Consider the following 27,888-nt stretch of genomic DNA (forward strand, 5'->3'; position numbering starts at 1 on the left):
GTGCACTGCTGGTTGCGTTCGCACGGTGTTGGCAACTGCCCCCTTGAGCATTTCTGACACGGCGCTACGGCACGGCACCCATTGGTTGACAACGAGCGAGCTGATGACGTATAGCCAGCGCAACCCCCACGGCCGGTGCTGCGGTGCAGCCCCCTCGCCAGCCACGGCCAGCCCCACATCCCCCTCCTCCGCCGCCTACGGTATCAAGCTTGGGGCCTACAGTCCTACAGTCTAGTCTAAACCAGGGGTGCCCCTGGTCTACACAGTCGCAATGCCACCCACACGGGCCGCTTCTGGCCGTGAGGCCGCTGCACAAGCCGTTGTCACGGATCACCACATCGCACGTGCCACGTGGCGCATGCCTTGCCTGGTCCCTTAAAGAAACAGCCGGCGGAACCGGAAACCCGCAGTTGGCTGGTGCGGTTGCGTCAGCAAGCAAGTACTGCCGCTACTGCCCCCAAAACGCAATACCTACTGGTAAGTGCCCCCTGCCGTAATCCAGGGCAGTTACCGAGTTACGCACTACTGCCGCCACGCAAGCACCGCCTCCCAGGACGGCGTGTGCCAAGCAACACGGCGGCAACCGGCGCCTTGCGGCCGTGGCGCACGTCGCCACTGGGCAGAGCTTTTGGCGTTTCGCTCAAGGTTGCGATATTACAAAGAAGGGACAGTCCGACCAAGTAAGGGTGCCCAGCACCCAGGTCAAGAGGGACCATCTCCGGCCCGAAGGGAAACCACCATCAGCACTGCGGCCTGACGGCTGACGCGTGCTGACGCCCAAGGTGCATAGGTGCAAAGATGGCCACGGTGGCGGTGATGAACGCGTTCGCATCACTCTTGGCGGGTTTGTGTGTGTGGGGGGGTGGGGGTGGGGGTGGGGGTGGGGGTGCGTGCATGGGGTACTTCTGAAGCGCGGGAAGCGTGCCTGGAACTGGATGGGAAACGAACAAATCCGCCCGCCATTGCATCACACCAGCAGCTACGCCAGGCGATGGACATGAACTAGTTTTCAGATGTATATGTTGGTCAAAACGATACGCCGCGCTGCTTGAAGTACGCGAGCGACACCGCCATCATATGCGTGCAAGGACCTCCCTAGCTCTACGATAGTAGATAATCTAGACAATCTGTTCCAAGTAACAACTACCAACTAGTCTGGGACGCGACAGACTACCTTACTCGCAAGGACGCGCACCAAACTTGTGCGCCGCATTGTGTTTACCTAGCATTTATACGTCCAAGGACTTAACTGTTGACATATTGCTACTGCAATGAGCTGAAAGTGACAGCGAGCGTCGAGCGCGGAAGAATGGGCAGGATTCGCCTCGAGCTCGTCCTCTTGTTACTCCTTGGTCCGTGGCTAATAGCTGCGCAGTTAAGCCTGACTTCCTTCACACCAACGGAGGGTGGCACGGCTGGCGGCCAGAGGTCGGTGACTATGAACATTGAATTCTTCATTGCGACGCGACTGGGCTCTCGCAGGCGTGCCTGCTTTGATCTTCACGTACGTCACACAATTCGCATGATATTATATTTGGCACAGGTTAACGGTATTCGGCTCTGGTTTCGGGGACCGCTTTGCGGACAAGATGTCGGTCAGCATTGGACCCTACCCCTGTGCCGTGGCGCCTACACTCAGCAGTGCTCAGCAGGTTCGAAGGGGAGGACGGGGGCGGGACCCATAGGCACGTGCACATGATAAGCATCCGGGAAGGGGGGTTGGTCCTCTCCAGTGGGGTGGAGGATGGGCAGGTGACTACATTTAGATGCTCACAGCCAGGCACCGCAACGCGGCCCCCTGCTGCAGCGATGCACCGCCGACGCCAACCACACTCTCCCATCCCACCGTCCCACCTTCTCAATATCTCAGGTCACATGCGAGGCGGCGCCGGGCCTCAGCGGCACGTACTGGGTGACGGTGCGCCGGGTGTCGGCGGGCGGCGCCGGGCCCAACAGCACCACCGCCACCACCGTCACCGCACGGCTATGGGGCTACACGTACACCGCTGGCCGCAGCAGCTGTGAGCGCGTTCGGGGCTTCTTTTACTAGGGGCTTATCGGGTGGAACGGGTTGGGAGGTGCGCCCAAGCAGGCGTCCAAGTGAGGTTTGGGAAGCTTTCCGTGTCCTGCTCAGCCAAACCCAATTATCGAAGATGCTTTTGAAAGCCGAATGCACACGGGTGTCGCAGCTTACAGGCAGCACAGTAGGAAGTTGTGCCGCTAATGTCAGGCATGTGACATGCCAGCTGAGGCAACTGGTGATGAGCCATATGGCATCGCTGTGTGAACGCACGGCCCTCTTATTTCGCAATTGCCCTTTCCTACACACATATACGTCCGCAGCGCTGCGTGTGGTGCGGCCGTCAGCGGGCCCGCCCGGAGCTGAGCTGTCCGTCATTGGCGACCCCACTGGCGTCGTGCGCAGCGACTGCACGCCCTCCGTCACAGGCGGCGACTCAGAATGCCTGGGAGACGTGCGGGTGCGTGGTTGGTCAGGATGACGTGTGCTGTGGGTGTGGGGGACTGGGAAGGAGGCGGTTACGGTTGCGGTTGACTCAATTGTCCTCTCGTATCACTGTTACACGCCAGCGGCTCGAGCCATCCCAGCACGACCGCGACTCTCAACCCACTCCCCCCCCCCCGCCCCACGCACCGCCCTGCTCCTCCACCCCACCCGCCCAGGTGGGACTGCTGCAGTGCAAGACGCAGGAGGGCGACCTGGGGGCGGCGCTGGACTTCTCCCCCCGGCTTCGCTGGAGCTGCTGCTCCCCATACCGCATCCGCTGCACCACCGCGCAGCCGCTGCGCAACAACCCCAGGGTGCGCGGCTGGTGGATAAGAGGAGGGGGCCAGACGAAAAGGGCACGCCTCGGTGTTTTTGTGCCTCAGCAGGGTTCCGGAGTGCCCTTGCTACCTGTTGCTTGGCTGCCCCACGCCACGTCCTTGTGCACTGCTCACCAACCCGCTGCCCTGCCCTCTTTGTGCCAGCTGCCTTCCCTGGAGCCCGGCGCCGGCACAGCGGGATTCTTCAACGTTACCGCGCGCTTCGAAGCATCCTCCCGCGGTGCCCTCCCGTTAATAAATGGCAACGCATGGCTGTACACGGCGGACGGCACGCCGTACCTGTACTCGGTTTACCCCGAGGTGGTGTCCATCTCCCCCGCGACCGGCTCGGCGGCGGGCGGCACGCGTGTCACGCTGCGAGGCCGCGGCTTCCCAGACCTGCGGCGGCAGCTGCAGGGCGGCTCTGGAGGCAGTGGGGGATGGGGCCAGCGTGAGCGCGTGTCGGTATGGCTGGGCGGCGCGCCGTGTGAGGTGGTGGACAGCACTTACAGCAGGTGGGTGAAGTTGCGTGGGTTTGGGGGTTTGGTACAAGGGCAAGTGCGGGCCGTGTAACGTGCAATCAACGGATCATGGTGCTTACGGTGTCCACCGAACGCGTTGCCGCTGACATGCATGGTATGCACATGGCCCATGGCTGGTACACGACGGTGATGACAATGCCAACCGACCTGCGCTCGCGTCCCTCGCACCTCGCAGCCTCACCTGTGTCACGGCGCCTCAGCCCGCCGCGCCGCCCCTCAATGCCAGCGCCACCCCCATTGCGGGCCTGTACCCGGGCATGCGTGGCGTGGAGTACGAGTTCTACCCACTGGGTGAGGCCGCCGTGCCCCCCTACAACGAGCTCTGGCGGTTGAACGCTTCAGGCTCCCGCGGCAACAACAGTAACAGCAGCACCAACGGCAGTAGCAGTGCCAGTAGCAGCGGCAGTGGCAGTAGCCGGGCGATACGTGTGGAGGACGTGCCAGGCGCCTACCGTGTCGTGTTGGACGGGCGCATGGAGGGGCGGGATGACGACTTCAACAGATCGTACGCCTGCAGCCGCATGAGGGGCTTTTTCGTGGCGCCTCGCACCGCGATGTACCAGTTCATCGTGGGCTCGGGTGAGTGTCCGGCGTGTGTGTGTGTGTGTGTGTGTGTGTGTGTGTGTGTGTGTGTGTGTGTGTGTGTGTGCATTGATGTGCGTGTGTTGGGAGAGCGCAAGGCGCGAAAAGGGTGCGTGTGTGCGCTTGTGCGTGCGTGTGTGCGCGTGTGCGAGACAGGGTCGGTTCACTGGCTCCCGCAAAGAACAGCATTGGCGCCACTGCACATACGGCGGCATCGAATCTGTCACGCAACACCTTCACTGCCTGCCGCCAAGCACCCTGCCGTGCACCCCTTCCCACATGACCTTGACGTGGCCTATTCATCACTATTCCTGAACCTCAACGTGGCGTTTATCATGCCCCACAGACGATTACGCGCAGCTGAACGGCACCTGGATCAACGGCACCACCGGCACTAGCAACAGCAGCGGCAGTAACACTGGGGCCGGTGCAAACGGCTGGGAGGTGACACGGCTGCTGGCGCGAAACACAGGCGCCTACTACGTGGATTGGTGCGTGGTGCAAGTTGCAGTCGGGCTTCCTTGCTTGTACACGTTGTGATGGTGTTCATGGTATCGAGTAGCTGGCTTCTGTTGCAATGATGGCGCGAACATGCTCACACACACGTAATTCCACGTGCCCCAACCCCACCCTGACCATCCTCCCTCGCCCTTGTTGCCTGTACGGCGCATGTGCAGGTGGACTCAGGCGCTGAGCTCAACGGTGCACCCGCCCGTGCCCCTGGCTGCGGGCCAGCCGCTGCTGCTGGACGTGGCTCACTGCAACCGGCAGGGCCCCGGCATCGCACAGGTGCGGCGCGGAGGGCGTGCGGCGGGGCGTGCGAGAAACTCCACAATATTTGTAGTGCTATTTTATTTTGTACTCGTAGTAGCAAGGTGGATGAGTCCGCGGGCAGCTCGTGCATGGGACAGGCAAGCAGCGGAAGTGCGGAACCTGTGGCTAGCCCGCACGGACCGCACCCACCCAGCCATGGACACACGTGCCGGCCCCCGGCACGCATCCAAGCACCACGACGCCCGCCTGCCACGATGGCACCGCGGCACACCCCGACACTGCGGCAGCAACTAACCACCCGCACCGCCGCCACTCCATTTGCACGCACGCACAGACATACACACACACACACACACACGCAGGTATACTCTGAAGGTAGTCCGCGGCCGTAACTCTGCATCGCATACACTGTCCTACGCGTGATGTTTTCCTTGTGCTCTTTACCACACATGCAGGTGGGCGTGCGCATCCTGGGCGACACGCCGCAGGCCAACTCGCTGTCGGAGACGCAGCGGGTGGTGGTAGCGGGATCGCGCCTGGGCCGGTCACTGGCAGTCAAGTACCTGTACGCGGCCGCAGCCAACACCAGTGCGCTGGCGCTGGTCCAGGTGTGTGTGCGGGGGTGGGGTGGCGTTGCGGGCGTGTGTGTGTGTGTGGGGGGGGGGGGTACATTCACGATTAATTAAGAAGTGAAGGCGTAGCCAGGCACAGTAGTATGGCAGACGGGGGGGGAGGGTAGCTCATTTCGAAACCCAAGAAAGGGGCGCACGCAGTTTGGGTTGTCTCTCGGTGTTAGCCTGCAGGTTGATGACAAGGTGTTGCCGGTGTTGCTTTGGACGGGACGGACGCATGCAGGTGACTTTGGCCACCGACTCGGCGGCACGCGTAGCCAACGACACGCAGCTGGGGCTGCAGCTGACCCTCGAGGTCGGCAGTAGCAACGGCAGTAGCGCCGGGGGCAGTAGTGGCAGCAGCCCCGCAGCGGTGCGGGTGAACGTGACGCTGCCCGTCACGGCCGTTGCTGGCGAGATGACACGGCTGGTCCGGAACGCGCTGCTGGCTGCTGGCGCCATCCAGCTACTGCCGCCGGCTACAGCCGCCAACGGCAGTAGCAGGGGCAGCAACAACAGCGGAAGCGGCGCCGTGGGGCCAAGGATGCGCAGCAACGCTACAGCCGTGGGCGTGCGCAAGGTGGTCAACGGCAATATCCTCACACTGGAGATTGGCGTGGAGACCTGGGCGCTACAGCCGCCGCCGTCACCTCTGCCGGCGCCTTCCAACGGCAGTAGCAGCAGCTCTGGCGCCGGCGCCGCCGCCGTCGTGCCGCCCACGTTCACGGTGCTCGCGGCCGCGGTCGTGGTGGTGCCGCCGACGCGCAACACCAGCAGCAATCCTAGCAGCGTGGCCATCGTGCCCGACCTCACCAGCCCCACCTGCCGCTTCGCCAACCTCCTCATGGCGCCCGTGCCTGGATCCGCAGCCTGGGCCGCCTACCATGCGCCGCCACGTACCGCGCCTGGGCCGTCGCCGCCAAACCTAACCGCCGTGTACAGCACATTCAACATCAGCGTGGATCTGAACCCAGTACGGCCGGCGGCTGATGTGGATCCGACCGGATCCTGGATCCTGTCGGCGACGAATCCGGGTGCCGCGGCGGGCGTGTCGTTTACGTTTTCTTGGAACTCGCCGCCGGAGGCGCTGGCGGCGGCGCTGCTCAACCTGACGTCTACAACGATGGATGTCCGGATGAGCGGGATTCTTGGTGGCGCCAGTAGCAGCGGTAATGGCACCAGCAGCAGCAACATCACTGGCATCACAGCCGGAACAGGAGGCAGCGGCAGTGTTACTAGCGACCCCTCTGCCAGCGCCGCCGCAAGCGCGCCGTTGCCGCCGGCGGCGCCGTTCTTTGGCGGTGACGACGTGTTCTCGCCGCCGCCGCCGCCTCCACCGCCGTCAGGCCCGGCCTCGGGACCAGCTGTTGTCGGCGACGGTCCGGTGCGAGAGGGGGCCTATCTTGCCATCGTTTGGAACGTAACTGTTCCCAGCTGGAGCCTGTTCGTGCCGGCGGTCAGCAACCTGACGCTCAGCGCTGTCCCCGGCGATGGTTTCCCAACCGCCGCTCCAACCGTCGTGCTGCCGGTCACCGGCGGCGGCTCGGCCCCGCCGCTGCTGCCTGCTACCGCCGGAAACGCCTCTAGCGGCGGCACAGACAGCACGTCCGGCGTGGCGGCGGCGGCCGCCACCCCGCCGCCGGTAGCAATGATGGCGGTTGAGACGCGGCCGGTGGCGGCGCCGCCGACAGGCGTCATTCGCCTTGCGTACGACAACGAGTGCGAGTACTCCGCGGAAATCGACGTCTACTGGGAGACCAGCGATGTCATCGGCGCTAAGCTGGCGGCGCTGCCAGGGCTCACGAAACCCAGGCGGTCAGGGCGGTTTTACGCCAACGACACGTCACTCCATATCACGTTCCAGATGGATCCATTTCTGCATCCGGGCGACCAGCCTCGGATCCGGATCGCGGACACGCGCGGCCTGTCGGGCGAGGCCACGGCCTTTTACGCCACGTCAGACTACGCAGGCAGCAATGACACGTTGTACTTTCCGTTACCGGTTGACTTCATGCGGTTGACGGTTGGTGCGCCTAACTCGGGGCAGCTAACCGTCAATGGCGTGTCTGCAGCCTGCGCACACCCCTCCGGCGTGTGTGGGTTTGCCTACGACGGCTCAGCGACCGGGGCTGGTGGCAGTAACGGTACGGGCAGCAACAGCCTGCCGCTGACGCCGGCGGTTGTTTCCGTTGAGCCCATACGTGTCACGTTCCAGCCGCCAGCCGTGCTCTCCAAACAGCTGGTCATCACAGGCAGCGGCTTCACGCCATCAACGCAAGCCAACGCCAGCATCGCCTCCTCAGCAGCAGCCGCAGCAGCCTCAGGAGCAGCGGCCGGGCTGCTGCCCGCAGACACGCTGGAGGTCCGTGTTGGCGGCGCGCCCTGTGTCGTGACCGCCGCCACCGACACGACCATCACCTGCAACCTGACCCTGTCGGCTCCAGCACAATCACAGCAGCAACTGGCAGGGCAGGCGCCGCCGCCGCCTCCGGTGCCGTCACTGGCGGCAGGGCTGCAGCCGCTGACGGTGTACGTGCCCGGCAAGGGGCGCGCGGCGGGCGCCCCGGTCCTCGTCGTGGATGCGCTGGTGGTCACCTCTGTGTGGCCGCAGCAGGTGTCCATGTACGGCGCGACCCTGATCAGGATCGGTGGACACGGGTTCGTGTCATCCGCCTCCATCTCCATCCTCTCATCGGCGCCATCCACAGCGCCAGGGGCCACAGAAGCAGCAGCAGGAGCAGGAGCAGCACTGGTGGGGCCGTGTGCGGGCCTGCGGGTACGGGTGGGCGGCGTGGGTTGCTCGCTGGTGGAGTGCGCGCCGGACCACCTCACGGCGCTGTACCCGGGCCCGGCCGTGCCGTCGGCGGCTGTGGCAGGCGATGGCGTTATGGAGGTCGAGCTGCAGGTGGGTACGGGCGTATGGCGTCCCGTTGAAACGCATCTTGAATCGAGTTTTGGCCTCGACGCCTGGCCCATTGTCCGTGCTCCGTGCTGGAAGTACCGTGAAGTTACTTGTTCTTTTATGACGTTTCTGCAAATTGCCGGCCCAATCAGGTACTCGCTGCAAACGGCAGCGTCATTACCAGCAGCTACCTAACACAGCAGGCAGCTGCGGCTGTCGGCATGCCGCCGGCGCCGTCCACCATCCTGTCCACCATGGCACCTGCCATCACGGCAATCGACCCGCGCCCCAGCATACAGCAGACACAGCAGCCGCAGCAGGCTCAGGCTCAGGCGCCCCTGAGTGCAGCCGGCGGCGACAGCGTGCGGGTCACGCTGTCAGCAGCCGCAAGGCCCTCGGACGTGCTGGGGGTGTTCCTGGTGCCCAGCGCGGGCAGCAGCAGTAGCACGGGCGCCAACAGCAGCAATAGCAGTGGCAGTGGCAGTGGCAGTACCGGCAGCTGCAGTGGCAGCGGGAGCGGTGCCGTCGGAATGACGCCGCTGGCGGCCGCGCTGGCGGCGGCAGTGCCTTGCGCGGCGGTGACCTGGCAGCAGCAGCCCTCCTCCTCCTCCTCGGCCTCGGCCTCCGTGGCGGTGTGCACCACTCGCCCCATGCCGCCCGGATCCTACCAGGCGATGGTGGTGCTGAACGGCTCTTCAACAGCCAGCGGCGGCTCTTCAGCAGCGGCTTCGGCTAATGCCGGTGGCAGCAGTAGCACGAGCAGCGGTGCCTACTACGCCCAGGGTCTGACACTGCTGTCGTCAGGCAGCATGTCAGTGGACCTGTCTGTGACCTCGGTCAGCCCGGCGGCAGGCAGTGTGGGCGGCGGCACACTGCTGACCCTCACCGGCTTTGGCTTCGTCGCAGCTGGTGCCATTAACAGCACAGACGCCATCCGTGTGTTTGTGACCGTGCCGGTGTCGGACACCTTCCCAACCGGCCTGCTGCCGTGTGACGTGACGTCAGCAACCGCCACGCAGCTCGTGTGCCGTACACGGCCGCACCTGGCGGCGACCGCGGACCTGGATGACCCCTTGGCCACAAAGCGCCTGCCCAAGGTCACGCCGGCGGCGACCGTGGTGGTCAGCATTTGTGACCCAGCAGCATCAGGCGGTGGCGGCGGTGGCACCAGCGGCATTTCTACAGCTCGGCTCTCGGGAGCGCTTGCTTGCAGCGAGTCCAGGCCAACCCCTGTTGTGTCACGGTGCACTGGCCAGTGCGAGTTCAGGTGCGCACGCATGAACATGCAAGCACGTGATGGGTGCTGGTTTGCCTAGTGGGTATGCTTGGCCCCACACCTGCACCTACCACTGTGGCACGCAATGGCACTTGACCAAGCAGGGCTGCACGCTTTCATCCCACCTTATCGAGCGTCCCTCCCTGTCCGCTATCACAGCTACTCCGCCGACGCCACGCCAGTCGTTGGTTATCTGGACAGCCCTGCAGTCCCCGCTGGCGTGGCAGACGTCCAGGTCCTTGTCTTTGGGCGCAACTTGAGCGCCGTCACCACAGCACGGCTGCTGCTACTGCCAGCCAGCTTCGGCACAGATGGCAGTAGCAGCGGCGTCAGCCTTGGTGCCGGTACCAGCAGCGGTGCGGGCGCGAGCATCAGCCCTGCAGCTGCGGCCGCGACGCTTGCGGCAACGGAGGCAGCCATCCTAGCTGCCGAGGTGGTGGCGACACCCGTTGCCGCTGCGGCAGCGGCGGCGGCGGGTCCAGCCGTGGAGGCAGTGGGATTCGGGGTGCCCGGCGACCTACCTGTAGGGCGGTACGCAGTGCAGCTGGTCGACACGTACGGCGGCGTGTCAGTGGATCCCTTCCAGGTGCGTGTGTCGGCTCTGTTGGGAGGGGCTTTTTGTGAATGGACAGGTGCGGGTATCGGTATCTAGATTACATCACAGTACAGCGCGCATGGGCCTCTGATGTTACAGCCGTTTCACCGACACTGCACGGTATTGCTTATGATGGCCCCCGCCCACATGTTCCCCCCTGCTGCTGTCTCCTTCGCGACACTTCTCTGTGCCAATCCTTGCAACCCCCCATACTACACGCACGCACAGGCTGGCATCCTCATCGTCCAGCTGCAGCTGGGCTCCGTGTCGCCCGCCGCCCTCTCGCTGGCCGGCGGCCTGCCACTCACCCTCACCCTCAGCGGCCCCGGCCTGCTGCTGCCAGGCAACCCCGCCGCCCACACCGTCACCCTCGGCGGCAACAGCATCACTGGCGGCAACAGCAGCGGCGCGGCTCCGCCGCCGCTCGGGCCCGCGGGTCTGTCCTGCCCGGTGCTGAACGTGTCCTCGGACGGGCGCCAGCTCACATGCCGCGCCCCACCGCTGACTGGGCTGCTTCTGGCCGAGTTCTGGAACCTGCCAGAGGGGTTGTCGGGCAGCGTACTGCCGCCACTGGAGATCTACATGAACCCCGGTGAGCAGAGCGTCGAGTGGTGAGCTTGCGGTGTTGCCTGTTGTCGCAGTTGCTATCCACCGGTGTCACCCCGCTCTCAAGTGCAGCATGAGGGAAAGCATCAACCGCGCTGACACTCCCTCTGCTGTGTGTCTACCATTGCATGCCTCTGCTGCTGTTCCGGACCCCGCAGACATTGTGACGACGCAGCCCGGCGGCGTGGCCTTCAACTACCTGACGGGGCAGTCGCCGCTGCCGGGCGACATCCGGACGCGGTTCTGGGGCGCCCGCTTCAGCTGGTACATGCAGGTGGGCGCGTGTCCCTGCGATTGAGAAAAACGCACATGTAGGGTCGTACCAAATGTTGTGGAAACGAGCCTTGCATGTATGGCGCTCGTGTGTGTGTGGGGAAATCTATCTGTCCTGTGTAAGTGCAAATGCACAAGGGTCCGCATGCGTTGATGATGCATTGACACACGTCCTGCCTGCCTTGCGGAGTGCGCTCACCGTCTGACTGAAACCCTCGGCGCCCCGCGATCCCATCCATCATCCGCCCATGCAGCTGACACGGGATGAGAACGTGACGTTCAGCCTGGCCGCCGACGACCTCTGCCGGCTGCTGGTCAACGGCGTGCCCATCATTCCATCGGCGGGCAGCGGTGGCCGCACCGCCGCCGCGACGCTGCGAGCCGGCATCAACTCCTTCGTCCTGTGAGTATTGCAGTCCGCCCGTAAGCCCTCAGCCTTTCCGGCGCCCTGTGAATTCCAGGTCTACCAAAGCCAGTCTTCAGGCAGTAAGACATGGCTGGCCCTACCAGCAGCAATCGGTATTCTCACGGATCGCATTTGTACTTCATCTGCTGTACGCAACAGGGTGTTCCTGCAGTACGGCGGTACGGCCTGGCTGCGCTTCCTCGTGGCGCCGCATCCCGGCACCGGCACCCCCGTGGCTCCGGACTGGTCGCGTGTCACCCCCGTGCCACCGGGCACGCCGCTCCCCGTGACGCTGGTCCTGAACGGCGCGTCCGCGGCAGCCGGGTGCGACGCGACGCAGTTGGTGCTGCGGCTGCCGCTGGCGGCTGGCGCACGGCAGCAGGTGGGCGGACCGTCTCTGTTTGATTGGCACCGCAGATCTCGTTGTGGGTTCGCGGGTGTCTCACCTGGGTTTTTGTTTTCCTTCCGTCATCACGCAACCCAACAGGAACTGCCATTCGAGCCGGACCAGGTGCATCTCGCCAACGGCACCTGCGCCGTTGTGTACAGCACGTACCGCACCCCCACACTGGTCGGCGTCATTGCGTCGAATGGGACATTGAATCCCGCAGCCAGCGGCGTAGACCTGCCTGCTCTGAACGCGACGCGCCCCAGCTTTACTACTGGTGGCGGCGGTGGTGCCGCAAGCAGTAATGCTAACAGCAGTAGTACGGCAACCGCTGCATGGACGCTGTACGTATACGGCAGCTGGCTGGCGGACCAACCGTTGGATGCCGTACGCGTGACGGTTGGGGGCCGGCCGTGCGTGTACCTACCCAGTGCCGCTAGTGCCATTGCCAACGACAGCAACACCGTCACCGGCAGCGGCTCCGATGGCGCCGACGGCAGTAGCGCCAACACAACAGAGACCTCCTCATCAGCACCATCTGTAACAGCCGCCACACTGGTTCCTCTGGATCCACCTGCGGTTGCGGCCGCATCAGGCAATGGCGGCACCATGTTGACACGCCTTGCGTGCCTCGCGCCGCCGCTGCCCTGGGGCACATGGCCCGTGGCGGCTACCGTTGACGGCTTGGGAGCCGTACGGCCGCCGCCGTCATCCAGCAGTGCAGTTGCCGCGGTGTCGTACGGGCTGCGTGTCACGGAGGTCCTCTCACCGGTGACGGGAGCACGTGCCTACTGCCAGGTTGGTCCTTGCATGGGGCACGTGCATGGGGTACGCTGCATGTGGTGCGTGCTTGCGTGCTTGCAGGGCCATGCGGATCAACTCAATACGTAGCAATAGTAACACAAAGCGATTCATGTTTGTGCTCCTTCACAGGTATCGCTCTTTGGCGGTGGCACGGTCTCTCTGGCAGGTGTGGGATTCGTGCCCGGTCTATCCGACGCCTCCCTCGGCCGCAGCATGAACGTCTCGTGGTGGAGTAGCACTAGCAGCTCCTGCAACAGCAGTAGCTCTGTCACGGCGGCTGGCGCCGCCTGCTCCTGGTTTGGCGTGGCAACACCGCCAGACGCGGCTGCAGCCACCGGCCAACTGCGGCTGGCACTGCTGGCCAGCGACGGAGCTACAGCCACCTTCACAATGCAGCGCTACAGCCTACGCAGTGTCGCGCCGAGGCTGAACGCGACCATTCTGGCTGGCAGTAGCAACCGCAGTAGCAATGGCAGTAGTGGCAGCAGCAGTAGCAACGGGATACTGCTGGATGACTGGCGGTATCTGGGGAACGTGTCCGTTCGCAGCGCGCTGCGCTGGCGGGTGCAAGTGGCTGCTACAGCCGTGGCCGGCGGTGCCGCGGCGGGCGCGACAACTGAGGTGACGGGACTGGTGGGCATGTGCGGCGGCCGCACGCCCCGAGTCGAGAGTAAGTCACACATAGGGCCCCGGCAGCACTTATGTAGGCCATCGTATCAGCTCGATTGTGGTGTTCAATGCGTATGATACGTATCATTGTTGAAAGGTTGGTTCAATGCTGCGCAGGTTTTGAGGTGCTTCCTGCAGCTGCGGACCCTACCAGCACCGGTGGCGGCAACGGCACCGTCATGCCGACATCACTGCGGCTGTCCTGGGTCTTGCCGTATGCTGCCAATGCCGGCGGCGGCGGTGGTAGCACTGGCAGCTGGCCCGACCTCCTGCAGTCACCGCCGCAGCCAGGCAATCCCAGCGCGGCATCTGTGGAGCTGGAGGCTGTAGCAGTTGCCGCCGATGGTAGCAGCAGTAGCAGCGCCATCAGCAGCGGTGGCAACGGAAGCGGAGGTGGCAGCAGCGGCTGGGTGTTGAGTTGTGCCAACGCGACAGTGGTGACCAGCGCGGCGGACGAAGCTGCAGGCAGCTATTCAGAGACGCTGGAATGTGCACTGCCGGCCGATCTGCCAGCCGGTGTCAACTACACCATCTGGGCGTGCGTGCAGCCCTTCGGCTGCGGCTACCACCCTTTTGACTTCCCGGTGGCCCTTCAACTGAACGGCCTCGACCCGGCCTCGCCAACTGCTGGCCCAACCACCGGTGGCACGGCGGTCGTGATCCGACTGCGCGGCCACAGCCAGGATCCAGGCCAGGTCGCGGCGCGGTTTGGATCCAGCATCTGCCGCATCACAGCTGTTGATGCCAGATCCATCACGTGCATCACAGGTCTCCTGCCATACGATGCCACCCAAAGCGACCCGACAGTGGCGCGGGTGCTGCCGCTCAGCGTCACGCCGCGGTGGGGCGCCGCCGAGGTTACGGACCCAGGCACTACGTTCACGTTCCTGCCAGATCAGGACGTGTACGTCACGTCCGTGGCCCCGGCATACGGCAGCACCGCCGGCGGCACGCGCATCACCATCACAGGGCGCGGCTTCACTCCACGTCAAGCTGGTGGCAATACTACTAGCAGCGGCAGCAGCAGCAGCAGCTCTTCGGCCGCCGCCGCCGTTGTGGCCATTGGCGGCGCGCTGTCATGCGGGTCGGTTGTCATACTCAACGACACTGCCGTACAGTGCACGGTGCCGGTGCTGCCGTTCAACATGACATCGGGTGTCTGGATGACTGTCACGGTCACACCCGCCGGTCGCACACCCAGCGCGCCGCGCACAATCAGGACCGCCGCTTCGGCAAACCAAACGGTGCCACCACAGCTGTTACCACCGCCAGCCGCCTCGTTCCGATACCTGGACGCCTGGTCCTCCCCTGCCTCTTGGCCGTCAGGGCGGCTGCCCCAGGCCGGCGACGACGTGGCGGTGGCGGCGGGGCGGGCGCTGCTGCTGGATGTGAGCCCACCGCCTCTAGGGGCGCTGCTGGTGCTGGGCTGGCTTGTGTTTGACGACACGCAGCCGGCGCTGGAGCTGCAGGCGCGCAGCATCCTGATAGACGGCGGCGGCCGGCTGAGTGTGGGCTCTGCAGACCAGCCATACGCCTCAGCCGCCACCATCACACTGCTCGGAAACCCGCCAGCGGTATCGCCGGATGACAGCGGCGGCGTCTCGGGCTGTGTGGATGACGGTGCTAGCGGCGCTGCGGGCGGGCTGCCGCTGTACGGCACCAAAATGATTGCAGTACGGCAGGGCGTGCTGGAGATGTACGGCACGCCCCGCTCCCCGCCGTACACCACCCTCAACGCCACCGCCAACCCGGGCGATGGCGCAATCCTCGTCAACGGGGCAGTCGACTGGAAGGTGTGCAGCATGTATGGCAGGTGTTGAGTGCTGGGGCGGCTGGTCCGGGTGTGCTTGTGGGCTGTCGCAAATCGCTTTGCTCCTGAACACACGGAAGTTAAAAGGCTCGTCCGCGCTGTGCTGAGGCGAATGCCATCTTCCACTGCCCATACCCTCCTGCCTCCCTGTCCTGTTACACACAGGCCGGTGACCGCATCGTGATTGCGAGCAGCTCCTTCTTCGCGGATGAGGTGGACGAGGCGACTGTCGTGTCCGTGACCACCACCACCACCAGCTCACCCTCAGGCGACGTCGTGAGCCGAGTGGCTCTGGACGCGCCGCTGAGCTACACACACCTGGGAGTGGTGGTGGCGCCGCCGGCCGCCGCCGCCGCCGGACTCACGCGTCCCGCGCAGCCACTGGACATGCGGGCTACTGTGGCGCTGCTCAGTCGCAATGTGGTGCTGCAGGGGGACGCAGCGTCCGCAAACTCCATGTTCGGGGCCAGGGTGAGTGGGGTTCCCGCCGCAGCGCTTCCCGCCAACACGTGGGGCTTTTGTTGTGTTGTTGGCACGCGCTGCGCTGCCCTCTGTTTCCTGAAGTCTGGATTGCATCCGCCCCACATCACAAATGCAACTCCTGCAGCTGGTGGCCCATCCGCCGCCTTCCCCGCTCGCTTCCGTGCTGCGGCTTAGCCACATCAGCATGCGCCGCATGGGACAGCCCCTGGCGCTACAGCCACTGCAGCCCAGCCCTGTGGCGCCGCCGGCTGTAGCACCGGCCGGATTCTCAATGCTGTGGCACTCGCTCGGCGACCTTCCAACAAACGCAGACAGAAGTATCAATGCCAACAACAGCTCAGGGGGTAGTACCAGCACTGGAGCTAGCAGCAGCACGACCACAGGCAGCACTAGCTCAGGAGGCCAGGCTAGCATCCCTGCGTCTGGAGGTAGCAGTAGCAGCAATAGCAGCAGTAGCAGTGGCACCAGCAGTGGCACGAGCAGTAGCATCAGCAGCAACAGTTTGCCATCACCATGGCTCAGGGAATGCGTCCTCCAAGATGCATACGCACGTGGTCTGGTGGCAATCGGAACCCGTGGCGGGGTTATTGAGCGAACTGTTACCTACAACACGTATGGACATTCTTTTGCACTCGACACTGGGGCAGAAACGGGGATTCTTTTTGACAGCAACCTTGGGATACTGGCTCGGGAGGCTCGTGCATTGACGACACGCGACACGCAAATGCCGTCAGTGTTCTGGGTGTCAAATCCCAACAACACACTCAGGTGGGTGCGCAATGCTCTGTGGTTTTACACGCCTGCCGTGCATGGACGCGGAGGTTAAGAACAATGCACGCCCTCGTGGCTGGTACACGAGTGCGTCACCTGCTGCCGTATGTGCCTCCCCGTTGCGCTTTTGATTATTACCACAGGAATAACGAGCACAAACCCTCAAATGCAACCGCAGGAACAATGTGGCGGCGGGCTCGGACCACACTGGGTTCCTCTACCGCCTGCCGGACAACCCGGAGGGAGCCGCGGCGCTGACCTCCTCCACATCCATCTGCCCCCGCTTCACAGCCATGCCTAGTAATGTCCTTGCCACTGGCGGCAGCAGCAACGGCAGTAGCAGCAACGGCAGTAGCAGCAACGGCAGCGTCAGTGGCGGGTTTGCCTCCAACACGGCGCACTCGGCGCTGCTGTACGGACTGCGCGTCCACCCCGAGTACTTCCCACGTGCCAACCCCTGCAGCCGCTACGCCGCCCCGCTGCAGCAGGCGGCGGCGGTGTTCGACGGCCTCACCGCATTCAAGTGCGGACTCAAGGGCGCGGCCGCCAGCGTGGTGAGTCGTCCGGGCACGGCGCTGTGGGGTGCAAGGAGCTGCACGCAGGCAGTGAACATGCAAATTAAAATTCTGGTCAAGTGATTCTCACAACAAGCTGGGTGCCTCTCTTCACCCCATCCCATCCTGTGTGCTGCAGGTGGGGCTGGTGCAGTTCCGCGGAATGGCCCTGGGCGACAACGGCGGCGGACCCGTGACACCCAACACCACACTCATCAAGGAGACCGGGGCACAGGCCGAGATTGCATGGGTGGTAGACGACAGGTCCAGGTGCGTACGTACGTTTGCTCGCGGCAGTGGGTGTCATCTTACCCACAAGCTAGCCCGGCAGGCGCCGGGAACGCTACGTTCTGACACCTGTAAGAATTACACATGGTTGTGAGTTCGCCGACGAAATCGTGTGCCGTTCGCCTCCGCCGCAGGGTGACGCCACTGCTCATTGCCCTCGCCGGCGTCTTCTCCACCACGCTCTACGGCCGCACCGCGGCGGGCGCCGTCGGCACCGCCGGCCGCTGGCCCAATGCCACCCGCCGCATCGCCGGCGTCGCCACCCAGAGCTCCGTGCCTGGCAGCTCCTACCACCAGTCAGGCCTGGCCCTGGTGAACGTCACCTTTGCCCGGGCCTACCTCACCGGTCGCCTGGCGGTGACGCCGCGGGCTCCCTGGCCGCAGCACTACGCGCTGGAGCCTTGTGCGCGCTGCGCGCCCTCCACCGGCGGCGCCACAGCCTTCTTGGCAGGCGCGCAGTTCGTAGACGGCGCCGCGGGAGACGAGGCGGCGGCTCTTGCGGCGCTGGCGGCTGCAGGAGCAGCGGCGGCAGGCGATTTGACGGATGCAGGGGTGCCGGGTGGGTCGGTGGTGGCGAGGCTGGTGCGGCGCCCGGCGCTGGCGTTCTGGAGCTGGCCCTTCCAGGTGGGTGGGTGGGTGACGTGTGCTGTTCGTTGTGGCCGTTGCTACGCTGGGTGCGCCAGCCTGCGTAAGGCGCGCAGCGGGTGCTGCCCTCGTATTCATGGTCTGGTAGCTTGCACTCCGCGTGAAGCGCGACGTCAAGGCTGAGTATAGCAAGTCCAATGCTCTGCCACCCTCCTTCGTTGCTATATGCAGGGCGTGTATGAGGACACAGACGGGAGTCTGCTGTCTGCCGCCGCGCTGTCGCCGCTACTGCCACTGCCGCCGTCCGTTCTACAGGCACTCGGCGGGGCCAGCAGCAACAGCAGTGGCAGCATCAGCAGCACCTCGACTGCCGGTGGCTCCGCCGGCAATGTTACAGCCACCTCCACAGCCGCAGCGGCAGTAGCATGGGCTGGTGCGACCTTCCACAGCGGCGTGTCGTTCAGCCGCAGCCTCAGCTACGGCGGCACAGGCAGTAGCAACAGCAGCAGCAACAGCAGCAGTGCCGCTGCGCTGCCAGGGATCTTTGACCCCGAAAGCTGCGTGCTGCTGCGGGGGCTGCGGGGACAGCCCAGCTCCAACGAGGGTGTGGTGTGCGCGCCGCGCGCCGGTCCCTTCCGCCGCCTCATAATAAGTGACGTGGGGCCGACACCCGACCTTGCCGGGCAGCCGCTGGTGGTTGTGGACGTTGCAACCAACCGCAGCGCGTGGGTTCAACCGTCAACCTCCAACGACAACGGCGGTTATGTGCTCGTACTGCCGGTGCGGCGGGAGTTTTGGATCCACTGGCGCACCGACACCTGGGAGCGCCTGGATCCAGCCACCTACAGGTGTGTGTGTGTGTGTGTGTGTGTGTGTGTGTGTGTGTGTGTGTGTGTGTGTGTGTGTGTGTGTGTGTGTGTGTGTGTGTGTGTGAAGGCGTTGGACGGCGATGTGTGGCTAACGCCTGGACCTAGCTTGGGGCGGACAGGCCGGGGTGCGGAGGCCCAAATGCCCTGGGGTCACCGGCAAGCCAACTATTGGATTCGCAGGCTGGCTAGAGAGGCAAGACACCGCCCACCGCCAATCAATCTGGTTCAACTCTGGGGCCTCTGCCTGTACTGCGCTAACTCAGTTTGATTTGATTCTGCTTGGGCTGGTATGTACAAGGCCCCCCCATTGGCTGGTGTTTACAAGCCCCCCCTCCAATACGCCGCCCCCCGGACAGGATGTGGCGACTGGACAACCTTGCGAACTCAACCCAGAATCACCTGTACATAACAACCAAGTACATGGACGTATATGATTCGTTCACTGCCAACACCGCACTGATAACTGGGGCGGCCGCCACGCCGCGGCCGCCGGCATTGACCTCCACGGCACACGGTGCCACATCGTACAACGTAACCCTCACCCCCAATTCTTGGAGGTGGAGCATCCCGCCCCCGCCCGGCACGTCGACCACACAGTCCCTGGCCACTGTGTCCTTTAGCGACACGGCGGTTACAACGTACCTATCCGGTGCCAGTACATCATCCGTACGGATCATCGCCGCCACGTGCCCGGCGGCAGGATGCGACTCGCCGCCCGCCAAGTTTTCTGCCCTACGGGAGCCGTACCTGCGATGGTCGCGTGTGAGCACGTGGGCTAGCCGTCCTGGCGGCAAGCCCGCCCCCGGCGCCAACGTGACGGTCCCGGCGGGCTGGGCGCTGCTGCTGGACGAGAGCCCGCCGGCCCTTGGGTCGCTGGTGGTGCTTGGGTCGCTGCGGTTCGACCCCCTGCAGGACATCACCCTCACCGCCGCCGCCGTAATGGTGCTGGCAGGGGTGAGTGACGTACCGGTAGTGGCGCCGTGGGGCTGGGCAGGCGAGAGCAACAGAGCGGGGACCGAAATGTGCGCGCATTGTAAGCGTGTGGTGTCTCTTTCGCGCCCTGATTGAAACTTGACGCCCCCTGTCCGCATTGCCCTTGCATTGAATCACAGGGGTCGATATCAGCGGGCACACCAAGTGCGCCACACCCGCGCATCGCGCGCATCCTCCTCACCGGCTCCCGCGGCGGCGCCGGCTGGCGGCTGCCTTCCGCCGCCGGCCCTGGTTACGCCGCTGGCACGGACCTCGGAAACAAGGTGCTTGCGGTGCTGGGCGGCGGCACACTCGACCTGCACGGCCGGGCGCAGGCGCGGCGCTGGACCCGGCTGGCGCGTCCCGCCGCCCCTGGTGACACGGTGCTCCGACTGGACGTGCCGCTGTCGGACCTGGACGGAAGCTGGCAGCCCGGAGACCGCGTCCTGGTTGGATCCAGTTCGTACAACCAGTACCAGAGCGAGGTGCGGTACATCGTGGCCGTGCTGCCGTACAGCGCCCTTACCGCGGTGGATGGCGGCGGCGGCGGTGCGGCGTCCGCGGACGGCAACCTGACGGCTGTCGTGCTGGACTCGCCGCTTCGCCACCCGCACGCCGCGCGCGGCCGCAGCTACCCCGTCAGTGCCAACGGCAATAGCAGCAGCGGCAGTAGCAGCAATGGTAATGCCACGCTGTCTGTGGACCTGCGCGCAGAGGTGGCGCTGCTGTCCTCAAACGTGGGCATCGCGGCGGCGGAGGCCTTCGACAGCAGTAGCAGCGGCTTGGTGGGACCCGGCAGTGGCCTCGACCTCGCAGACCTGTACAACACTGACACCGGCAGTAGCAGCAGCGGCAGCAGTTCTGCAGGCAGTGGTCCCATCGGCAGTAGCAGTATCACAGGCAGCTTTGGTAGTGGCGCTAGTGGCATCATCCATGGCGTGCGCTTGCTCGTGTCCGGCAGTAGCAACGCACGACTTAGTAACGTAGCCATTGAGAGGTGTGGCCAAGAGGCAGCTGTAGCAGCTAGTGACACCTTAGCTTCAGGCGCAGGCAGTAGCAGCGGCAACAGTAGCAGCAGCAGCAGCAGCAGCAGCAGCAGCGGCTTGCGCCCGTGCGTCCTATTTGATTCCCTGTCAGCACCGAGGGCCGGCAGTAGCATCACCGTAGACGGCCGCAGCTACAGCCGCTACCTCCGAGACTGCGCCGTGGTCGCGGGTGTCGGGGGAAACGTGGCGGTGACGGGCAACCAGACCTCGCCGTACGGCGCACTGGTGTCTGGCAGCGTGCTGTACGGCACGTACGGTGGCGCCAATGTGCTGCTGCGTACGGCAGGCAACACGCTGCGTCAGACACTGGCGACTGGAGCCGTCCAGCCTTCTATAGCCGGCAGTGGCACCGGCAGTAGCAGCAGCAGTACTGGCAGTAGCAATGGCAGTAGCAATGGCGCCTACGTGGCCAACATCCAAGTGGTGCAAGCGGGCAACTGGGTGGATGGAAACGTGGCGGCGGGGTCGGACCGGTTTGGCTTCATTGCCAGCGGCGTGCCTTGCGCCACCACCATCATCTCCAACACCTCGTCATCATTACCACCCAGCAGCAGTAACAGCTCCGTCAACTCCTCAGCGAACACAACCACAACTGCGGCCAACAGCACGACGGGCGCCGCATTGGATGGCGACGGCGACCCCGGGCTCCCGACCTGGGCGCTCGGCTCGTTCCGCAACAACACCGCCCACGGTTGTTTGGTGGGGCTGTGGCTTCGATCTAGCGCGGCGTCTCGGGCCGCCGCGCCCGGTGGTGGCGGCGGCCGCTGCACCGCGCTGTCCAACTTCACGGCGCACACCAACTGGGACTACGGGTTGCTCACGCTGCGCGGCATCGACACCGACGTGCGGATGTACGACGTGGCATTGCTGGACAACCGACACGCCGGCGCGGCACTGCTGCGGCAGGGCGGCTTCACGGAGCGCGCGGGCGTGTCTTGGCGCGGCGGGCTGCTTGCGGGGCGCACGTCACCGGTGCTGTGCGCGCTGTGCGCGAGCCCGTCTGACGCGGGCTGCCACCAGCGCCTGACGCCCCAGTCGTACAACCGCGCCCTGCCGTACACGCCTTCGATTGGCTTTGTGGCGGCGGCGTTTGCATTGGGTTTCGCAAACTCCGCGGGCTCGGGCCCGTGGGAGGCCGTAACCTCATACCCCACGGTATTTGGCCACGCTAACATCACGGGCATCACCGTGGCTGACTTTGAGGGCGCCAGTGGGTGCGGCGGCGGCAGCTTTGCCTTCGCCAACAACCCAACCGCACCCGACGCCTCGCACCCACACTTCTTCCGGCGCATCACGCTTGCCAACACCAGGACGGACGGGTGAGGTGGTTTGAAGTTTGCTTGCACATTGCGTCATTTGTGTTCACACTGATTCAAACTGACCGCTTCTGGCTTTGCAAATGACCAACCTACAGGTCTTCCCAAGGCCTGTTCCTCATGCGGGGACCCGACCCGGCTTGGCGGAACCCGCTCGACTGCGGCACTGCCAACTACACCGCTGGCGCCACGCCCCTGCCCCTCAACTGCGCCGGCCCTTCACGGACCCTCTTCAAAGACCTGGACGGTTCTCTGGGGCTTTCGCCTGCAGGCAGCCCGGTCACAGTGCTGGGCGCGTTACCAGATGGCCCCCGACCGCAGCCGCTGGCACAGGCGCCGCCGGTCCCTTCGGGCAGTGGCTGCATCTACCGCGGTGACCTCGGCACCTACGTGTGCGCCGGCCCTGCTGGAGGTGAAGCTACTGGTGTCTTCGACCCGCAGCTGTTTGTGTTGGCGAGCCGCGACTCTGACAACCAGGTAGGAGCGGGTTCTTCCAAAATAGTAGCAAGGGGCGGACACAGATGCTCGTAATGCGAGCTTGACCAGGGGCAAACCACTTAGGCTTACGCCTTAGACCTCTCACGACTACCCTTATTGATGCCATGGGCTGTGGATTTCCCACAGGTCCGCGGCCCGGAGGCGGTGGCGTTCAACGTGTCGGGCTCTGTGGATGTGGTGGTGCCGGCCATGGACCAGGTGGGGCGTAGGGCTTACATGGGGTGTCATCCTCTGCTGTTTGGAAATTATCCGGTACCCTGACTGCTGCCCAGGGGCACGGCGGCAACATCTCAATCACTTCGTCTCAATTATGATACCAACACTTCCTTTCCATGCGTGTTGCTTCCCGTGTCGCTTCTCGTGTGCAGAGCTGGTGCTTTGATGGGGTGATGCACGCGTCGTCTGGGGGTGGCGGCAATGCAAGCAGCGTCACCAGCTGCCGGCGCCGCCTGTCCGCGTTTTGGTCCTACGTGCCGACTGGCGGTGAAGTGGGCGTCGAGCTGATCGGTAAGCAACCCGCTGGCATGTTTGACAATGCTATGCGTTCATGTTGCGCGTGTAAGTGCCAATGAAGTGGGTCGAGACACAGATAATTGACGCCTTTGTTCCCGACGGTGCAGGCAACGCCCCGCGGTCGTTCCAGCTGTGGCTACCGTACGCACCGTCCGCCTCCGAGGTGGTACTGACGATCACCTTCCCCGCCCGTCAGCGGGCCTCCCGCCGCTACGTGTTGGTGCCGCCTACCGCCTTCAGCACCGCCAACAGCACCAGCAGCAACACCACAAACACCAGCGCTTTCAACACCACCAGCACCGGCAATGCCACCGCCAGCAGTACCAACAACACTTCCACCGACCCACTCGAACCCAGTGTACGTGCCAACGCTCTGCCGTACGGCCCGCCTGTGGCGTACGACGGTACGCCCCACGGGTCGTACTGGTGGGACGAGGACGGCGGGCGGCTGGTCGTCAAGATGGTGGGCGGCAGCAAGTCGCTGGAGGTCCGCACGGAGGCGGCTGCGATGGTGAGATGCATTAAACGAACACGGTAGTTGCGTTGTCCGCATTCCATGCGTACGGTACACTGTCAACAAAGCGTACATTGTCCGCGTGTCTTGTTCTGTTGCTGCATCCGGACAAGATTTTAACAAGTAAGTCACCTGCACCAAAACCCATAATCACGCAGGTTGGCTTGGGCTTCGAGCTCCCCATCTCGGACTGGACGCCAGGGATTCAGGCGGCCGTGGTGGCGGCGCTCTCAGTCGCCTCAGGCATCAACGACACACGCCGCCTGCAGGTGAGGCCCTTGGTGTGGTGGCCAGTGCCCGTGGGGTGGGGTGGGGCCCTTGGTATGGTGGCCAGTGCCCGCGGGGTGGGGTGGGGCCCTTGGTGTGGTGGCCAGTGCCCGGGGGGTGGGGTGGGGCCCTTGGTATGGTGGCCAGTGCCCGGGGGATGGGGTGGGGCCTCCCGGCCATCTTTCTTGTGAAGCGCAAGCACACAACAGCACAGATGGGCAACGAACAACACCGTAATATCAGCATGGCGTGTTGCGTTTCCCTCAACATGACTCCATTGCATGAAGGAATTAAAGCCACCCCACACTCACACTTTTGCAAAACCGTGCTTATCAGGTGTCGCGGGTCACGCCGGGCTCGGTGCTGGTGGACCTGTTGCTGTACGAGGACCCCGCCGCTGCAGCAGCAGTAGCAGCAGCAGCAGCAGCAGCAGCGACGCGCCCCAACAGTACTGCTGGCAGTAGCGTGTGGCCGAGCGCGGCGACGGCGGGCGGCCTGGGCGGCCTTGACCCGGCTACACAGGTGCGTCTGTGCGCACGAGTGGATGTAAACGGGTAATGAAACGCGTATATTCTGAGTGTGTTTGTGGGTATCATACGCGTTTCTAAGTCATGCGCATTGCGCCGTCTGGGATGGTGCCCGCGTGCGCGAGCGAGTGCATGCGCACATGACTAATACGTTAGTAACTCATATGCGGCCTCGTCACGAGGCTCATGTAAACAGCATGTCCGGATCGCAATTGCATCCGTAATTGTTTCTCATTCAATCACCGTGTGCTGCATGCGCAACTGCCCTCCCCTCCCATTCTCACAGGCGGCCCTGTCCGCCCAGATATCGACCCAGAACCCCACCCAGCAGCAGCAGACGCTGGCGACGGCCCGGTCCGCCGCAACCGCAGCAGCAACCGCTGCGGCTGCATCCAGCGATGACCCAGCCGCAGCCGCCGCAACCAACTCCAATGGCACCTCTAGCACAGACGGTGCAACGGCACCAGACGCCTTCCCAGCTTCCCTGCTTGCAGACCTACTCAAGCTAGTCTCCATGCTTGGAGCGCCAACCGCTTCTGCAAAAGTGGGAGTCAGTGTACTGCCGGGCGACATAAAGCTGATTGCGGCGTACGGCACGGATGGATCCAATCTGTTCGTAACGGCACCCGAAACGGCGGCTGCTATCAGCGCTGCAGTAGATGCGGCGGTGGGGGCAGTGACAGCGCCGCCGCCTAGCCCGCCGCCGGCCCCGCCGCCGTCACCTAACCCAGCGCCATTGCTTCCGCCCAGCCCACCGCAGCCTCCCAGCCCACCTCCTTTGCCACCAGCCTTGCCGCCGCCTCCGTCCCCTCCACCCAGTCCACCGTCACCGCCCAGCCCGCCACCGCTTGCGCCTTCACCGCCCTCAAGCCCTGGTGTGCGAGACCTGGTCTCCCCGCCATTGCCAGTGCTGCCGCGGCCGCCGACGCCCTCACCAGCCACCCTGATCCCCCAAATCCAGCTTGAAGACGCACCTGTGGAACCCGCCATGTCTGGATTTCAGGATCCGCCTCCGCCGCCCTCTTCCATTGCCTTTTCGGATCCAGGCAATGCCCCCAGCCCGCCATCATCCCTTGCCAGCGGATCCAGCAGCGGAGTCGCCATCGGCGTCATCGTGCCTGCAGCCGTCGGCGCCGCCGTTGCCGTCGGCGTGGCGGCGGCGGCGTTCATGTTCTTCCGCCGCCGCCAGGCCGCCGCTGCTGCCGCGGCGGCGGCCGGCGCCGGTGGCCCGACTAGCCCTGGTGGCGGCAAGACCCGCAGCAGCGCTCTGGACAGGTGGAACTTCCGACGCGTGCAGGGGCGCGGCGGCAAGCGTGGCGACGATGATGGGGATGTGGTTGAGTATGACCTGGAGCATGAGGGAGAGGAGGGCGATGGCTCTGTCGCCGCCGCTGGCGAGCTGTCGCCACCTCGCTCACCGCGCCGCATCGCCATGAACGCAGCTATGGCAGCAGCCGCGGCGGCCGCGGCCGCGGCTGCGAGTGCTACAGCCGGCGGTGCGGGTGGCGATGCCGGCGGCGGCAGTAGCCGGACGTCGCCTGCCGACAAGCCGTCGGGCCTTTTGTCCCGTCCCGCTTCCGGCAGGTCTGGCGCCGCCACGCCGCGCCACCACAGCCAGAGCGCCGTTACTCCAGATCCCTTCGGCACCAGCCTACCGCTGCCTCCGTCCCTGGGCGCCGGCAATGGTTCAGCTGCCTCCGCGATCAAGCTCCTGCAGCCGCCGCTGCTGCCGTCGTGGCGGACCGCGGCGGCGGCCTCTGCAAAGCTATTGCCGCCCATCGTGAAGCTTAAGGACCTGCCACGACGATTGCCAGCTATCAGCACAAAGCTGTATGACGCGGGCGGCGCCGCGGCCGCCGATGCCTGGAGTCCTAAGGGTGGTGCTGGCGGCGGCGGCGGTGTAGGTTATGAAGGTGCCACTAGCGACAGGACGCCCCGATTTGAGGGCGGGCTGGCCACAGCGCCGCTTCCGCAGGCGACTCCCACCCGAACCTACACGCCTCGTACCATGGCGCGCCCGCCGCTCGCGCCTTCCAGCCGTACGCCGCGAGCACACAGCGCCCCGCGCGAGCGCGGAATCTCTGACACCGGCAGCGGCGGTGCTGATGGCTTTTTTAATGGCGGTGGCGGCGACAAGGACAGCGGCGCATTTACGCCGCGGCTGGATGCGGTTGCGTCGCTGCCTGGAGGCATGGACGGCAGTGGCGGCGAGTCGGACGGGTGCAGCAGCCCCCGGCGAGCCGGGCTACGGCCCGTGAGCAGCGCCTTCGGTGCTGCCGCAGAAGCCGCAGCCGGCGACAGCACGCCCACCTACGCTGCCAGGCCCGGTGCCGGGCTGGCCGGGGGTTTGGCCGCAGCGTATGCCGCCGCAGCAGCCGCGGTGACGACTGCCATCAGCGCCCGAGGATTCGGTCGCAGCACTTCCACAACCGGCAGTGCGCGCGCGGGCGCCGCGGGTGGTTCTCCCTCGGACCCGTCCATTCTACTGTGGCATAACGCGATAGCGGCGCCTTCGGGAGCGCCCTTCCATGATGCACCGGCAGCTGCTGGGGCCGTTGGCCTGCAGCCACCGCCAGCAAACGCCCGGACGCTCAGCATGCCTCGGATGGGGCCTGGTCATGGTCCGGGCTGGTCGCGCTTCGCTCCCAGCGGCGGCGCGGGCGGTGGCCCTGGCGGTGCCACCGTGGCAAGTGCTACAGGCGGGCGCAGTGACAGCGGGGAGGCCAACCGACCTTGGAGCGCACGCATGGCTGCAGGGTCCACAGCGGCACCTGCCAAAGTCGGCGGCGGCGGCCCGCCGGCATCTGGCGTTTGGAGGGACGGGCCGCGCTCCGCAGCCGTCATGCCGGGAGGCGATGGCCACCGTGGTGTCCCGTCTGGCGGTGGGGGCTACGCCGCAGGCGGAAACGGGTACAACCTAGCTACCGTGACGGGTGCTACGGCGACCGACGGCGCCACAAGCGCACTCCTGCCGCTTCGGGCATGCAGCAGCACAGGCAATATGGCTGCGCTTGACCACGGCCCGGGAAGTGTGTCGCCCCCGCGGCCGCTGCCGCCACGGGTTGTGTTGGAGGGCGAAGGGCCTCGGACCGCCCATGTGGGGGCAGTGGGGTACGCGGCAGCGGGTGGTGCGCTTGCGGCGCGGCCACCTCTGCCGCCGTCGTCATCGATTGGTCGTCGCGCCAGCTTTGGCGCTGCGGATGCTGCTGGGTCAATGGGAGGTGTGCTGTAGCGTGTAGGTTGAAGTCAAACAACACCAGAAGCCATACAGTCGTCGTTACCTCATGGGGCATCAGGCATCAGACTACCTTGCAGCAGGGCCCGTAGGCGTCGCGGCTAGTGAGGCATGTACATAAATTATAGCATATTTATGTGTACACTTGAGCATTGTGCAGGATGGTGTGTTCATGCAGGATGGTGTGGCAAGCAAGGCCTAGGACTTGCATGCATCACACCGAGCATTATGAACTTGGTTGATGAGCGTGTTGGTGTTGTTTGCTAATGAGGCAAAAAGCGATGGGGGATAAACCAAAGCGTCGTGTTGAATGGTGATTACGACTATCGCTAGCCGGAAGTAGGGGCGGCTGACAGTCAGACTGTTTCGCACATTACATAGTACCACAC

General features: G+C 64.8%; 1 protein-coding gene across 1 annotated transcript; it reads left to right on the forward strand.

Moving 5' to 3' along the window:
* The first annotated feature begins 1,038 nt into the window (after positions 1 to 1,038).
* CHLRE_11g467663v5 (uncharacterized protein) lies at positions 1,039 to 27,860 on the forward strand. Its single transcript, XM_043067416.1, has 35 exons — positions 1,039 to 1,428; positions 1,544 to 1,652; positions 1,871 to 2,021; positions 2,344 to 2,480; positions 2,683 to 2,820; positions 2,989 to 3,338; positions 3,541 to 3,944; positions 4,294 to 4,438; positions 4,625 to 4,736; positions 5,177 to 5,329; positions 5,577 to 8,237; positions 8,387 to 9,501; positions 9,670 to 10,096; positions 10,334 to 10,697; positions 10,870 to 10,985; positions 11,239 to 11,387; positions 11,550 to 11,772; positions 11,878 to 12,576; positions 12,712 to 13,252; positions 13,369 to 15,044; positions 15,227 to 15,532; positions 15,669 to 16,312; positions 16,494 to 16,869; positions 17,009 to 17,139; positions 17,292 to 17,781; positions 17,974 to 18,590; positions 18,968 to 19,565; positions 19,724 to 21,948; positions 22,044 to 22,422; positions 22,570 to 22,641; positions 22,812 to 22,950; positions 23,064 to 23,467; positions 23,629 to 23,739; positions 24,074 to 24,259; positions 24,551 to 27,860. The coding sequence occupies exons 2-35, from the start codon at positions 1,590 to 1,592 to the stop codon at positions 27,494 to 27,496; spliced, it is 19,248 nt and encodes a 6,415-aa protein (XP_042919413.1). The 5' UTR covers positions 1,039 to 1,428; positions 1,544 to 1,589; the 3' UTR covers positions 27,497 to 27,860.
* The last annotated feature ends 28 nt before the right edge of the window (positions 27,861 to 27,888 follow it).

This window comes from Chlamydomonas reinhardtii, chromosome 11, assembly GCF_000002595.2.
Source record: "Chlamydomonas reinhardtii strain CC-503 cw92 mt+ chromosome 11, whole genome shotgun sequence".
Taxonomy (NCBI): Eukaryota; Viridiplantae; Chlorophyta; class Chlorophyceae; order Chlamydomonadales; family Chlamydomonadaceae; genus Chlamydomonas; species Chlamydomonas reinhardtii.

Excerpts from the sequence above, each read along its gene's own strand:
- CHLRE_11g467663v5 (XM_043067416.1), top strand. The coding sequence starts at position 1,590 with ATGTCGGTCAGCATTGGACCCTACCCCTGTGCCGTGGCGCCTACACTC. Across the intron at positions 4,737-5,176 it reads AGGGCCCCGGCATCGCACAG|GTGGGCGTGCGCATCCTGGG; the intron begins GTGCGGCGCGGA and ends CCACACATGCAG. Across the intron at positions 17,140-17,291 it reads GTGGTAGACGACAGGTCCAG|GGTGACGCCACTGCTCATTG; the intron begins GTGCGTACGTAC and ends CCTCCGCCGCAG.